The sequence below is a fragment of the Rutidosis leptorrhynchoides genome, chromosome 2 (genome assembly GCF_046630445.1).
Source record: "Rutidosis leptorrhynchoides isolate AG116_Rl617_1_P2 chromosome 2, CSIRO_AGI_Rlap_v1, whole genome shotgun sequence".
Lineage (NCBI taxonomy): Eukaryota > Viridiplantae > Streptophyta > Magnoliopsida > Asterales > Asteraceae > Rutidosis > Rutidosis leptorrhynchoides.
Genome location: NC_092334.1, coordinates 369263724 through 369280618, shown reverse-complemented (window position 1 = coordinate 369280618; position 16895 = coordinate 369263724). Strand labels below are relative to the sequence as shown.

Sequence of the window (16895 nt, the reverse complement as noted above, 5' to 3'; positions counted from 1 at the left end):
CCTAATGTATTTTGTAGTAAAAATACATATGACGACATTAAACAACTGAACAATGCAGGGTTGGCCTCGGATTCACGAACCTATATCATTTTTATATATATATATATATATATATATATATATATATATATATATATATATATATATATATATATATATATTAACACATATACTTGTAATCGAATAAAGTTTATATATATTTTATAATGTATTAATATTAATATTTTTATGTATAATTATATTAGTACCTATAATTGGTTATGTTGTATATAAAATATATAACTTAATGTTATAATATTATGTTAGTTATGATATAAAAACATAGTAAATTATTATTATACTTATACTATAAGTAATAATTATAAATAATACCCGTTGTAATGAAAATAATAATACTATTAGTAACTTTTAGTTAAATCATTAATAATGATAATAATAATATTAATGTTAAAAATGATGATTATAATAATAATAATAATACTAATAATAATAATAATAATAATAATAATAATAATAATAATAATAATAATAATAATAATAATAATAATAATAATAATAATAATAATAATATTGATAATAATAATAATAGTAATGTTAATAAATAAAATGATAAAATGTATGTACAATATGTTACTAACAAAAACAATAATAATAATATCAAATAATACCTTAGAAGCATTAAAAAGAAATAAACTGTCCAAGACGGGACTCGAACCCGCGACCTCTCGTTCAACCCTACTTCTCCTCTAACCACTCCTCCGTCCTTGCTTATCTGACAAAACCCCAGTTTATATTTATATAACCCATTTCTCTGTTTCCAATTCGAATAGCCCAAGCCCAACATCATTTAATTATAACTCTCGGCCTAACAAGATAAATAAATAATAAAAAAAAAAACACGGCCCAATTGACAGTCCAATCTAGTAGTCCATTATTATGACTAAATTAAATTGAACAATGAATTTTGGGTTTTTAAAGGCCTGTTTGCTCGATCACAGCAGCCACGGTTGCATCCACCTTCATTTTTTTTATTTTTTTTAAACCACATCATCGTCCTCTTATTGTTTTATCATCTATCATAATAATCGTTGCAGGAATAAAAACAAATACATATCGTTACTGTAACAGTAACACGTCGATGAAAAGAAAATATATTTTTTTTATCAACGTAACAGTGAACATGGGCTGCAGGTTAGGTTTACTATTTGATGGTCTGTTCGAAGGGAAATAATACAGCAGCAATAAATAGTAATAACAGTTATGTTGGTAGTGGTTGTTTCGGCTGAAAACAGAAAAGCAGCGGTAGCAATCCACTTCGAACAAGAAATAGGAAAAACAGTTTTAGAGATGGGTTCGTGGTGGTTGTTTGATCGAGGTAGAAAACATAAAAACAATTGAAGATATACGGTTGACAACAATAGGTTCATTATCTATCAGAGTTGGTGATAGTCGTCAGCGGTTTTCATGATGGAATAGAAATGTAAAAGCAATAGTGATATAGCGTATAGGTGGTGTTGTTTTAAATGGTTTTGAGAAGGTGTTTAAGAGATGGTAAGGTGGCGGATATGATGAGGGTGGTGGTGGTTTCTATGGTTGAAGGTGCCGGTGGTCGTGACATAAATCATTGGTGGTCATGGGTTTATGATGGTTGAGGTAACGGGTGACAACATCGAACAAGTGGGTTAGGATTTTGTTGTAAGTCGAATAAGAAAAAGTAGAAGAAGTTGTAGTCGACAGTTGTTCATAAATGGGTTTCGATGATGGTTCTCGTATGGTGGTTCTCGGTTGTTGATGGTGGGGAAAGGTGGTGTGCAGGTGATGGCCGACTGGTGGTTTATAGAGGATGGTTGTGATGATTTGAAGTGGTGCTCAAATATAAACATGATATGCAGAAGTGGGTTATCAAATAGTAGTATGGCTATTATATATATTAACTTATATGTATATATAAAATATAATTTAATAATATTTATATAATATTACATCTTAAAGTCTTGATCACATGAATGAAACAGATTGTACAGTAAAGCAGCCAGCTTCCTTTAATAATTTGCACCGACATTTTAACGGATTATCATAACTAGTCCATTGCTAAACAGTTAATATATAAAAGTGTTCCTAAAAAATTCCAAATTTTTAGATTAAACATATTTAATTATTTCACTCATTACCTGTTTGAAACCCGATCAAAAAAGTTCAAAAATTATTTATTTTCTGTTCCGATTTATATGTACGGAGTGCTAATATTTAATCTTAAAAAGGTAAAAATAGTTTTGACAAATCTAAAATCTTCGTAATCAATTTACAGTCCAACTTTTATTTCAATCCTTCATGAACATGTACAATATCTATATTAAAACTAACAAAACATCAACCGGGTGTTACTGACGTTTACTAATTAAGCTCGAAATCATTCATTTTCCATTTACTCTCTCTCCAAATATAATTAGTTTTAAATAACAAGTTTTATCACATAAATATATATTATATATTTTTAAACAAATAGGTTTAATATTATTTTATATATTTACAAGTATTATTTATATACATATTTATATACACACACATATATATATGAATATATTTATAATAGTAGTTTTCATTATATCACATATTATTTTACATATTTATTTCCAACAATTAACTCATATATTATTTCAAATAATATTTCAAATTAATGTATATGTATCTATTTATATATAGTTGTTCGTGAATCGTCGAGAATGGTCGAAGGTCAATTGAATATACAAAATAGTTCAAAGTTTTGAGACTCAACATTACAGACTTTGCTTATCGTGTCGGAATCATATAAGAATTAAGTTTAATTTTGGTCGGAAATTGCCGGGTCGTCACAGTACCTACCCGTTAAAGAAATTTCGTCCCGAAATTTGAGTGAGGTGGTCATGGCTAACCATAAAAATGTTTCCATGACAAATATAAGTTGATAAATGGTGTTTTATCATTATTGACTAATATAGATAAAACGATTCAATTAGATGAAGCGTACGAATGAAGCTGTCACAACAGATTGAGATAGAGATTTAACTTTTGACGTAGTCATGGTGGAAGTTAGAAACTAAAGTGCGTCTTAGCTTTTGACGTTGTCTTGGTTGAATTCCGGAATTCAAAGGATTTAAAGAAAATCTTCGAGATCTAAAAGATTTGATTCTTCGGCTAGTAAGAAAATTAAGATCTCTATAATTAAATACGGTGATCTGCCTCGATTACTCTGTCTGATATTTCCATTATAAATTAAGCTCTTCCGTTCCATTATTCTCACCATTCCTATACTTTCTTTCTTAGTTCATACATCCAAAGGATTGTGAAAATGCATAATCCAGTTCTAATCCTTGATATTTTTCTATCTATGTATCTGTCATCCTTCTTTTCAATCTTCCACCAAAAAATCTGTTTACTTCTACTATTGCCTTGGGGGAATACTATTCTTAATTATACCGTGTCTTTATATTGCTATTTGTATTAATATCCATGGTTTGTAACTTCTGTGTTGTTATTGGGTTTTATATCTTCCCTTATATTTCAATGTCCCTGCTTCTGTCTCCTATAATTATTGTCATCCACAGTTAATGCGCTCTCTTATTTGCTGCGATTTATACCCCTTTCTATTTCGGAGCTTCATGGTTTTGTTTACTTTTCGCAAGTAACGGTCCAGAATTCATAGGTATGGAGTTTTGAATTATCATAATATACAAGATAGAAAGTAAAGGTAGTAGCACGATTTGTTTTTGTCAAATTACCAGAATATCCGGAAAAGATAGGACTATCAAGAAAATATGTTCTTGATATGTTTATATATCAGATAAAATGTAAGAGTCGTGTAACATGGCACATAATGACGTTATAATCTGTGAATCATCATATCCCATTTAGAAACTCAGCATGACTTACTGTAATATAATCACGTTGATCAAGTGTCATTATATTATACTAACTCATGCATCAGTTCCCAACATTGCTTCAATAACATTCATATTTTGAGCTCGAAAGTTTACAGAATATAGAAACTAACAGTTTCTATATGATGTAACACTGATAGCACGAAGAGATTAATGATTTCAGATAAGAATAGTTATGAAAATATCTTCAGAAATATGGAAGATATTTATAATGAAAGATACGATGATATCTTGGAATTTATAATATCGAAGGATGGTGAGGAAAATTTGTCCGCAAGAGTTTGGAGTCGGGAGCAAGATATTTGCTAAAGACTTCAGTAGGCTTCGAATCATTTGGATTCTTTGAAGTCAAACTTATTCTTTGTAATTTGTCCACGACTTCCTTCATAGTTTCGCATAATCCGCTTTTCGGTACTAAATTTTCTATTGAATGTTTCCAACATAATGATACACAGGAAGCACGAAGAGATATATAATTTCAGACGAGAATATTTATGAAAATATCCTCAGAAATATCGAAGATATTGATGATGATATTTTGGAATTTCTAAATTCGATGGTTGATGAGGAAGATTTTCCGCAAGATTTTAACATGAGTACAGAGCAAGATATTCGTTGAAGGTTTCATCGGATACAGAATTACCTGGATTCTTTGAATATATGGTATGGTCCTTGTATTTGGCCTTGGTCTCCTTCATGGTTAGCTCAATCCGTTTTCCAGTTCCAACTTTTCTGAGCTTTTCCAACATACTATTCTTTATCATCAAACTTCCGATGATTAAGTTTGTTTACGGTTGTTTACGATTTCTGCTGCTTCATTCAGCTTTTTCAACATTCAGAGTATTGATTTGTAGACTGAGTGCTTTTCAGAATTTCAGAATGAAACATCATATTTCTAAGATATAATTGTTATACATATAACTGTTGATGTAGATATGCTGTGAGTTTTCAAAGTACTGATTGTTGATTCCCAGTAATTGGTATGGCAGTTCTCGTTACAAGATGCGGATGAGTATATGATAGGGTTTCAATGAATAAATATAATGATTTATCATAGAGATTTAAGCCAAGAAATAACGAGGTTGCTGGTACGTCTGCTGGTAATATGGTGGAATATAAAAGGTTCCCCAGTAATAATAAAAGAGCACACATATATATATCAAGGTTATAATAAGGTTGTTTCGAACGGAAAGTCGAAGTTGACTTGCTGGAGCTGTGACAAAATTGGCTACCTTGAAAAGGAATTGCAAAGTTATTTTCAGTAATAACAATGTCAAAGGAGTTAGCACAGATAAGTGTTAGACGTTTACTCAGGTTCTGAGTGTTTTCAGGTGCATCACTATATGCATAAATCTTTCCTTTCGTAGATGAAGTGCGGTTGGTTCATTCTCTCGATTGAGGTGTTTTCAAGAATTATGAAAGGTTTGAATGTAGATTGTAATCGTCAAGATACAAATGAGGTTTAAGGTGGAATCAAGTGGCAAACTTGAAGAATTGTTTAGTTTCATATGTTATAATCAATATTTTAATTCATTTTAATTGTCCAGTGTTGGTAGTCCACAGTTGATATTCCACAGTTGACAGTCCAATAATTCATATATATAGTTTAATATATAATATTCGAATTAATTAATACATGTCATGACCCGTATACGTCTCAGACTCGATCACAACTCAAAGTATATATATTATTATAGAATCAACCTCAACCCTGTATAGAGAACTTTATCATTACTGCATATAGAGTGTCTATGGTGATTCCAAATAATATATATAGATGCGTCGATATGATATGTCAAAACTTTGTATACGTGTCCCGATATTTAAAGTGCGTAAAATAAATAACAGAAATTAAATAACGATAAATAAAGTGCGTAAAGTAAATAACAGAAATTAAATGACGATAAATAAAATTGCGAGAATGTAAATTGCGATAATTAAATTACGATAAATAAAATGTAATCAGTTAGCTAGGAACAATTAGCTAGGAGCAGTTAGCGTGGATTCTTAACAAAATTTCTCATAGTTAATTTGTTTGTTTCTAACAAATTTTATTTTGTCAAATGTTTTCTTCATTATGCCACTTGTTGAATTCTGATAAATCAAAATTCAAATATGAAATTGAAGGAAAATGGTTATTTTGTTGTAAACGGATATGTATATCTATGGATGTAAATAGGATAGTAAATGACTTGAATCAGATTCGAAGAATGTACAGTATAACATGTTAATATGAAAGTTAAATATTTCCTCGGGTATTACCTACCCGTTAAAATATTTTCACCATTAACAGTTTGTACAAAAGAATTTTTAATTACAATCTTTATGAACACATATATACATATATATTTTCTTCAGATGCAATCATGGATTTAATGAGTTAATATGATATTAACACATCTGATTTACCGTTAGAACAAGAACACATAATTTCTAAAACATTAGAGATTACAAAATTGCCATGAAGAACGAAGGTAATTGATGTAGAATGATACGTAGAACGATGATTATACTCGAGGTACAGAATGAGATGTTGAGGTATGGATTGTTGAAACTTGGGTTGTTGGTGGTACTGGTGCCGTTAGTGCTGAGGCTGGTGACGTTACGGGTGTTGATGATACTGCGGGTGCTTGTAAATTGTGTACCGTGCTCTCTAAAGTTAATACTTGAGCTCGGAGTTCTCTAACTTCTTCTACTAACCCTAGTTGGTTACCAGTGTGAGGTAGAGGTCGGATATCTCCTCTATTTCCGTTAATGGTAGCCTCAAGACGAAAAATTCTTGCAAAAAGGGTATAAACGGTGTTGCGAACGGGTTCGCCGGTGAGCGGGTCAAGTACTCCAAGGTTAGGTGGTAGATTCGGTTCATGATATGGATTACCTTCTTCCCTTCTCCATAGGGTGAGTATGTCGCGAACCCACCCCCATTTTCTCCAGTAATCACGGTAGTTGATTGGTTGGTGTGCTCCTGTCACGCTATCTTCGGAGTCAGATGAACTTGGTTGGTTCGTAGAGGCCATCTTACGCGATCTCAAAAAAAAAAATTTGGTATGAAGAGTTTAGTGACAGCAATTGATAGTTGGATGGTATTCTCGATGCATAATATGCATAGATATATAGTACCAGGTTCCCTTAATTACGGAGAAATTTACGGAAGATATCAGGCAAGATCTACAGTAACAGATACGCTAAGATATGAATTGTCAGATACGCTAAGATATGAATTTTGTCTATACACTATTTATGCAATCAATGCAGTAAAACGTGTCTAGACTAAGAATAATGAGCATGTAATTTCCTAAGGATGATAAGCAGATGATTTTTGACAAAAATGATAAGCAAAACTTTTGACATGCAGACACGGTCGAAGTCCAGACTCACTAATGCATCCTAACGACTTATCAGTTATGCATACTAATGTAGACCTGGTTCGCTAAGACCACCGCTCTGATACCAACTGTGAAGACCCGTCCTAATCCATCCGGACGAAGTCCATATCGATTATAAACAATTCCCAACAGTTGATTACATCGCGAGGTACTTGACCTCTATATGATACATTTTACAAACATTGCATTCATTTTTAAAAGACAAACTTTCATTTACATCGACAGTTGACAGACATGCATACCGTTTTATAATATATCCAAATATAATTGACGTAATAATAATCTTGATAAATTCAACGACTCGAATGCAACATCTTTTGAAATATGTCATGAATGACTCCAAGTAATATCTCTAATATGAGCAAATGCACAGCGGAAGATTTCTTTCGTACCTGAGAATAAACATGCTTTAAAGTGTCAACCAAAAGGTTGGTGAGTTCATTAGTTTAACATAAATAATCATTTTCATAATTTTTAATAGGCCACAAGATTTCATATTTCCATTTCTCATAAACATACGTCCCATGCATAGAGACAAAATATCATTCATATGGATTGAACACCTGGTAACCGACATTAACAATATGCATATAAGAATATCCCCATCATTCCGGGATCCTCCTTCGGACATGATATAAATTTTGAAGTACTAAAGCATCCGGTACTTTGGATGGGGCTTGTTGGGCCCGATAGATCTATCTTTAGAGTTCGCGTCAATTAGGGTGTCTGTTCCCAAATTCTTAGATTACCAGACTATATAAAAAGGGGCATATTCGATTTCGATAATTCAGCCATAGAATGTAGTTTCACATACTTGTGTCTATTTCGTAAAGCATTTATAAAAGCAGCGCATGTATTCTCAGTCCCAAAAATATATATTGCAAAAGCATTTAAAAAAAAGGGATTAATGAAACTCACCTAATGTATTTTGTAGTAAAAATACATATGACGACATTAAACAACTGAACAATGCAGGGTTGGCCTCGGATTCATGAACCTATATCATTTATATATATATATATATATATATATATATATATATATATATATATATATATATATATATATATATATATATATATATATATATATATATATATATATATATTAACACATATACTTGTAATCGAATAAAGTTTATATATATTTTATAATGTATTAATATTAATATTTTTATGTATAATTATATTAGTACCTATAATTGGTTATGTTGTATATAAAATATATAACTTAATGTTATAATATTATGTTAGTTAAGATATAAAAACATAGTAAATTATTATTATACTTATACTATAAGTAATAATTATAAATAATACCCGTTGTAATGAAAATAATAATACTATTAGTAACTTTTAGTTAAATCATTAATAATGATAATAATAATATTAATGTTAAAAATGATGATTATAATAATAATAATAATAATACTAATAATAATAATAATAATAATAATAATAATAATAATAATAATAATAATAATAATAATAATAATAATAATAATAATAATAATAATAATATTGATAATAATAATAATAGTAATGTTAATAAATAAAATGATAAAATGTATGTACAATATGTTACTAACAAAAACAATAATAATAATATCAAATAATACCTTAGAAGCATTAAAAAGAAATAAACTGTCCAAGACGGGACTCGAACCCGCGACCTCTCGTTCAACCCTACTTCTCCCCTAACCACTCCTCCGTCCTTGCTTATCTGACAAAACCCCAGTTTATATTTATATAACCCATTTCTCTGTTTCCAATTCGAATAGCCCAAGCCCAACATCATTTAATTATAACTCTCGGCCTAACAAGATAAATAAAAAAAAAAAAAAACACGGCCCAATTGACAGTCCAATCTAGTAGTCCATTATTATGACTAAATTAAATTGAATAATGAATTTTGGGTTTTTAAAGGCCTGTTTGCTCGATCACAGCAGCCACGGTTGCATCCACCTTCATTTTTTTTATTTTTTTTAAACCACATCATCGTCCTCTTATTGTTTTATCATCTATCATAATAATCGTTGCAGGAATAAAAACAAATACATATCGTTACTGTAACAGTAACACGTCGATGAAAAGAAAATATATTTTTTTTATCAACGTAACAGTGAACATGGGCTGCAGGTTAGGTTTACTATTTGATGGTCTGTTCGAAGGGAAATAATACAGCAGCAATAAATAGTAATAACAGTTATGTTGGTAGTGGTTGTTTCGGCTGAAAACAGAAAAGCAGCGGTAGCAATCCACTTCGAACAAGAAATAGGAAAAACAGTTTTAGAGATGGGTTCGTGGTGGTTGTTTGATCGAGGTAGAAAACATAAAAACAATTGAAGATATACGGTTGACAACAATAGGTTCATTATCTATCAGAGTTGGTGATAGTCGTCAGCGGTTTTCATGATGGAATAGAAATGTAAAAGCAATAGTGATATAGCGTATAGGTGGTGTTGTTTTAAATGGTTTTGAGAAGGTGTTTAAGAGATGGTAAGGTGGCGGATATGATGAGGGTGGTGGTGGTTTCTATGGTTGAAGGTGCCGGTGGTCGTGACATAAATCATTGGTGGTCATGGGTTTATGATGGTTGAGGTAACGGGTGACAACATCGAACAAGTGGGTTAGGATTTTGTTGTAAGTCGAATAAGAAAAAGTAGAAGAAGTTGTAGTCGACAGTTGTTCATAAATGGGTTTCGATGATGGTTCTCGTATGGTGGTTCTCGGTTGTTGATGGTGGGGAAAGGTGGTGTGCAGGTGATGGCCGACTGGTGGTTTATAGAGGATGGTTGTGATGATTTGAAGTGGTGCTCAAATATAAACATGATATGCAGAAGTGGGTTATCAAATGGTAGTATGGCTATTATATATATTAACTTATATGTATATATAAAATATAATTTAATAATATTTATATAATATTACATCTTAAAGTCTTGATCACATGAATGAAACAGATTGTACAGTAAAGCAGCCAGCTTCCTTTTATAATTTGCACCGACAGTTTTAACGGATTATCATAACTAATCTATTGCTAAACAGTTAATATATAAAAGTGTTCCTAAAAAATTCCAAATTTTTAGATTAAACATATTTAATTATTTCACTCATTACCTGTTTGAAACTCGATCAAAAAAGTTCAAAAATTATTTATTTTCTGTTCCGATTTATATGTACGGAGTGCTAATATTTAATCTTAAAAAGGTAAAAATAGTTTTGACAAATCTAAAATCTTCGTAATCAATTTACAGTCCAACTTTTATTTCAATCCTTCATGAACATGTACAATATCTATATTAAAACTAACAAAACATCAACCGGGTGTTACTGACGTTTACTAATTAAGCTCGAAATCATTCATTTTCCATTTACTCTCTCTCCAAATATAATTAGTTTTAAATAACAAGTTTTATCACATAAATATATATTATATATTTTTAAACAAATAGGTTTAATATTATTTTATATATTTACAAGTATTATTTATATACATATTTATATACACACACATATATATATGAATATATTTATAATAGTAGTTTTCATTATATCACATATTATTTTACATATTTATTTCCAACAATTAACTCATATATTATTTCAAATAATATTTCAAATTAATGTATATGTATCTATTTATATATAGTTGTTCGTGAATCGTCGAGAATGGTCGAAGGTCAATTGAATATACAAAATAGTTCAAAGTTTTGAGACTCAACATTACAGACTTTGCTTATCGTGTCGGAATCATATAAGAATTAAGTTTAATTTTGGTCGGAAATTGCCGGGTCGTCACATTTGTGAAAGTAATTTATGTGTCTTTATTAGCAGTTCTAAATTGTTTTCTAACTTATTATGTATCTTAGATTGTCTTCTAACTTATTATGGAGTCTTCTAACTTTACCATGTGCATCAATGTGTAAAGATAATATGAACTTATGAGTGATAATATTTTTTACTGGAGTAACAAAATTAACAGCTATTGTAGTGATAGTATTCTTTTGGTAGCGTAGAGATAGTCTATGTCAAAAACCGTCTAAGGTGTCTGTCAGTTTGGCTTATTCAATTCAATTTGTTCTGTTTTGAATTTTTAAATAGCAAAACTTAAAAGTTAAAACCGAATCCAAATTTGATTTCGATTAAAACTGTAAACTCAACCAAGTCATAATTTAAACAAAATATCCGAAATTTTTTGATGAAGGATGTAAATAAGAATCAAGACGCATGATTATTAAAATTTATTGGTTAATAATATTTTCTGAGAACAACTCACGATGTTGTTTATTAATTTGCACATTGTATCAGTGTTAATGTTTGGAGTGTCTACATTGTAAGATGAAATCTGGTGATAGATAGCATTGCATTTGGAGCGTACCTATTCATTTAGCTGTGGACATATCTAATAGATTATATATGTGATGGAATGATGGATGTTGTATTGAATCTATTAGCATGTTAAAGTGTTAAATGACTCTAGGCCTACTTTGCGGACGTGTCAGTTAAAAGTGGATAAGTTTGGATGAAGACTAATGATCGGGACATTAAGCATTCGCGACAAGTTTTAAAACGGTGTATAATATGTTTGGTAATTTCGAGTCTAAATGTGTTTTAAACGGGTGTCAAAGTCGCATGCTCCAGTTTTTGGGATGCTGGACAGCGACATAACAATAAGTAGCACAACAGCAAACAAGTTTTGGGGCTGTTTTCAATAGTTCATAACTTTTAACGGATAACTCAGTTTCTAATAAATAAGTTGTCTAGGGAAAGGTGGAATAGTCTACTTTCCAATGGTCACAGTCTAAAGTATTTAATCTGATTGTGTGAGACTCGAAATATGTTCTAAAGTGGCTGTTTATATGTGTGTATATAAAAAATGTTCAAAATCAAGGGCGTTGCAAGTTCGTATAGCTGATAACAACCCAATTTTAGCGGTATAGATCGACTTAATATGACAAAACCCCAAAATTCTAACATCCATTTATTGTTATGGATGTTTTTAATTTGGGTTACTTGTATAAACTTTCAACAGACTTCGAATGTTGAGCGTTATCAGACAACTTATCAGTAATGCTTTCTTGAATCTTTCCACAATTTTTTTTGTCTCTTACAACTATTTGAGTTTGATTTGACGATGTGAGGACCCACAACTTTTTTGCCTTTCTTGAGTCACATGATAAATGTAGTGAGAACTTTCAGGTGATGACGTTCTCTAAAGTATTTTTATGTTTGGGAAGTTAATAGAAAATCTGATGTTCACTCTTTTAGCGTTGCTCTCCTGCTACTATTGACAAGATAAAGACCTATAAATTCTGATTTTGTTAAACGCGAAGATACTTTGATTAGGTGACATGGAAGCTTATTGTCAAGAGAATGTTGTTGGAATTTCTTATAATATCAATCGATTATATTACATAATGACTTTCACAATTCCGCGAATTCACGATTACGTACATCATCGATATCACGTTATGCCTTTCATAATCCCGCGAAATTGCGGGTATTAAATTAGTAGTTTAATAATTCTACATCTGTAATATCAATCAGCCACTTTGTCTATGTCAACATTCTACTTTTTTCCACTTTAGCATTTTAGTCAACCATATTTGTCCACATCAGCATTTTTGTACAACTTGGATGACATGGACTAGCCAACTAATACAGTTAACAATTATCTGAAGAAAAAAAAAATACTACATACAAGTGTGCACAGTGGCGGAAGCAGAGCGAATTTTTTTTTAAAACCGTAGCAACTTTTTTGGTCAAAATACGGAGTTTTTGGGACAAAAATTGGAGGTTTTTAGGCAAAATTTTGAGGTTTTTGGATAAAATTTGAAGGTTTGTGGGCAAAATTTGAAGTTTTGGGGCAAAATTTAGAGAATTGTGGGCAAAATTTGAAGGTTTTGAGCCAAAATATGTAGGTTTTGGGGCAAATGGCTTTTGGGTTTGGGGCAAAATGAAAAAAATCCAAATTTTTACACTAAAATTTTGAAATCGACTAGGGGCGGGCGCCCCCCCCCCCCCCCCCCCCCCCCTGCCCCCCCTCTAAATTCGCCCCTGAGTGTGCATAGCAGATGATAATAGTAGGAACTACAACATAATAGAATCAAATTTACAGACATTTTCGCAGAAAATGGGAAACTCGTTCATTGAAACTGATTTAAACAAAATGAATCCACATTTCAAGCTTCGTTTTTTTAATTACATTGCTTGTGATTAGCCCATGCGTACGGGGTTTATACAACTAGACATATAAGATAGATACTTATTTTCTGGAGACATAGGCGTAGTATTGAGCCATTGGAACAACAAAAGCGATAACCAACAAACCACCAACCACAACCGTAAATTGATCTCGTTTTTCTGCTGTTTCTTCTTTAGTTTTGAAGTTGGACTCCCTTTTGAAGTCCTTAGGTTGTGGGCCACCAGGATCAGGAAGACCATCAATTGCGGCTGCTATCCTTTTAGCACTACTAAATATTGCTTCATTGTACTTTTCATCTGTCGCCAACACTACAAGAAAACATAAACAAATGATATCAAACATCAGAACGACAACATACAGCTACAAAATTTATAACAGCCACATGAAAACATTAAATCGAATTTTTGATGATATCATGTTTTCTATATGTTGTATTCAATAGTCTTAGTTTGTACTCAAAATAGTTGATATTTCACCCTCCCCTAAAACGATTATAACCAGGAAATCATACATGTAGCTATACTTATGATAATGACGTAAGTTATAGACTAAGGGAGGAAAAATGGGTAGGTAGGCCAGTTTGGGTTATGGGTCAACACAGGTTCGGGTTAAAAGAGATTTTTTTTTGTCTGGTTTGAATCAGGCGCAAGCTTTTATTTATTTCCAAACATTTGTGTAATAAAAGAGGTAAACAAAAATGAGAAAAGATAGATATTTACCAGGAAGGTTTTGTGATACAGACAAGAAGATGGTCGAACATAACTACATAAGGTACAGACTACAGGTGGCTAAATGGGTAAGTAGCGGCCTGGATAATAGGTCAACATGGGTCTGTATTAAAAGATAGATAGTTAATTACCAGGAAGGTTTTGCGATACAGTGGCATCAAGAACAGTATCACCAACAGCCTTGATGAACTCGGGGCCTCCAGTGATTGCCCCTTCTTTTTGACTGGTCACAAGTACCACTATCCCTTTGTTATTTCCATCTTCAACTGTTGGGTACCACCGCTCCAATACTTGGTCAGCATACTCAAATGCATCAGCTTTGCTCTGTCAAATTATTATTATTTAAAAAAAAAAAACTTAAAATTATTTATCAACCACTTTTTCTTCATTCATGTGTTGACATTACAAAATTTTTTTGTACTGTTAATACGGTACCCGAACAGGTCGAGTATATTTACTCAATTGTACTGAGTTTTATCGGGTTATTCCGAGATCGTTTCTGACCTTTTCCCTCGCCACCACAAGATATTGCTACCGACAAAAAACTATAATGAACCTTGTTTCGTCATCTACATTTAAAGTTTGTGATCAAATTTTTTTGCTCTTGCAAATTGTAGTCTTTCATTTGATAAGTAAATAAACACAATAAAAATGTGGAAAACCGGTAACCAAAAAAGGTTGAACGCTTTTTGAAAAATCACAAAACTAATGCCTTTCTCAATGAGTGATTGATTATTAAGACATTGTATCTGAAAAACAAATTTGTTTTTTTTTTCCTTTTTTTTTTAAGAAACAATGAAAATTTTATAAAAATACTAGCAAGACGCTAGCTAAATTACAACGGCTTCATAAGCCAAGAGTTCCATAATACATTTGTACCCTCTAGAACACAACCAAGAAAACGAAACATACACTTTTAAGTCAACATCTCCCTGGTAGCCTGATCCCTTATCCATTTACCCGTTTAGTTCAATTAAGTCATAACTAGTAGTAATAACAAAAGCTAATAAAATAACTGGATTAGATCATATAGAATTAGATTGCTCAATTAATTTACATTTTACACACAAATAATTTAACTGATTCATAGTGAACTGACCGTGAGTTTGCGAACTGTGACGAAATTAACTCGAATCTTTTTCCGGTACTCCAAATCCGACAACAATTTCTTCAAATCAGATCTTGTAACCCTGCTAAGTACACCAGCATCATCCACAACATAACTGTCTTTTGGAGGACCATCATTAAGGACATCAAATTCTGAAGCTAATGCAGTTGACCCAGTAGCTAAAATTGGTGTGAAGTTGAGTGCTAAGGAGATAGCTAAAGCAACTAATCCATGTTGAACATGAGATACCCAATTTTGGTTTGTTGAAAAAGTTCTAAAAATTGAATCTTTTTTGAGATTGCAAGAAATTGGTTTGGAGTTTGTGAGAGTGAGAGAATTTTGTTTTGGGTATTGTTGTTGTAAAGAGGATTTGAGATTGAAAAGTGAAGAGAAAGAATGAGGAGCTAATATGGTTTCCATCATATGCAGGGGTTTGATGAAAATGTGTTTGTGTTGTTTGAATCATGTTTGAAATAGTTTTGTTGAGTGAAGTAAAAATGATTTTTTATGAGTGGTTTGAATTTGTTTGTTATGGATTGGTTTTTTGGGATTTTCTTATTTGTGGATAATGTGTAGTCTATTTTTGAAAATTAGATTAGATTTGTATTTATACAGTTGCACTGTTTAGTACAAACACATCTTCTCTGTATGGTATATCCTCCTTCCATAATTGAAAATCATTATGGGTGTGTTTGGCGCAAGACCTTATGGGAGCTTATGAGAGCTTGAGCTTATGATTTTAATAAGTTTCAAGTAATAAGCTTTGTTTGATAGACATAAAAAGTAGAGCTTATGAAAATCATAAGCTCTAGAAAAAGAAACTACTTAAGGGTGTGTTTGGATGAAAGTAGCTGGAGCTGGAGCTTATGAGATAGAGCTGGAGCTGGAGCTTATTTTTTAAGCGGGTAGCTGGAGCTTATTATTTTTTATAAGTGTTTGGTAAACTAGCTGGAGCTTATTTTCCAGTTCATAAGCTCTACTTTTTTTAATAAGATACTAAAAGTAGCTTATTTTTTCAGAGCTTATGATTTTCATAAGCTCTACTTTTTTTTCTCTACCAAACGAAGCTTATGACTTGGAGCTTATTAAAATCATAAGCTCAAGCTCCTATAAGTTCTCATAAGCTCCAACAAGCTCGTCACCCAAACACACCCTTAATAGCTTATGAAAAAAAGTAGAGCTTATGAACTGGAAAATAAGCTCCGGCTAGTTTTTCAAACACTTATAAAAAATAATAAGCTACAGCTACCATAAGCTCCAGCTCCAGCTCTAGCCCATAAGCTCCAGCTCCAGCTAGTTTCATCCAAACACACCCTATGTAAATTTTTAAAAGTTTAGCAATTTATGACAACATACAAACATAAACTAATTAACTATTGAATTTTTCTAAACGTTATGTCGTTTACACACAGACTAAGTGTGCTTACTTTTCAATTGATGATCTATATCATCTGTATAGTTCTTAATTCAGTAAAAATAAAATTATTGTTTGTCTTATCACTTAATCTTTTAATCTGAAAAATAATATGTTTTTATAAGACATAGAAAC

General features: G+C 31.5%; 1 protein-coding gene across 1 annotated transcript; it reads right to left on the bottom strand.

Annotated features, from left to right (window-relative positions):
* Window positions 1-13408: 13408 nt before the first annotated feature.
* LOC139892047 (UPF0603 protein At1g54780, chloroplastic) lies at window positions 13409-15766 on the bottom strand. Its single transcript, XM_071875079.1, has 3 exons — window positions 15338-15766; window positions 14370-14562; window positions 13409-13818 (listed from the first exon to the last, which is right to left on the bottom strand). Exons 1-3 carry the CDS (start codon window positions 15764-15766, stop codon window positions 13571-13573), a joined length of 870 nt encoding a protein of 289 aa, XP_071731180.1. The 3' UTR covers window positions 13409-13570.
* Between the last annotated feature and the right edge of the window lie 1129 nt (window positions 15767-16895).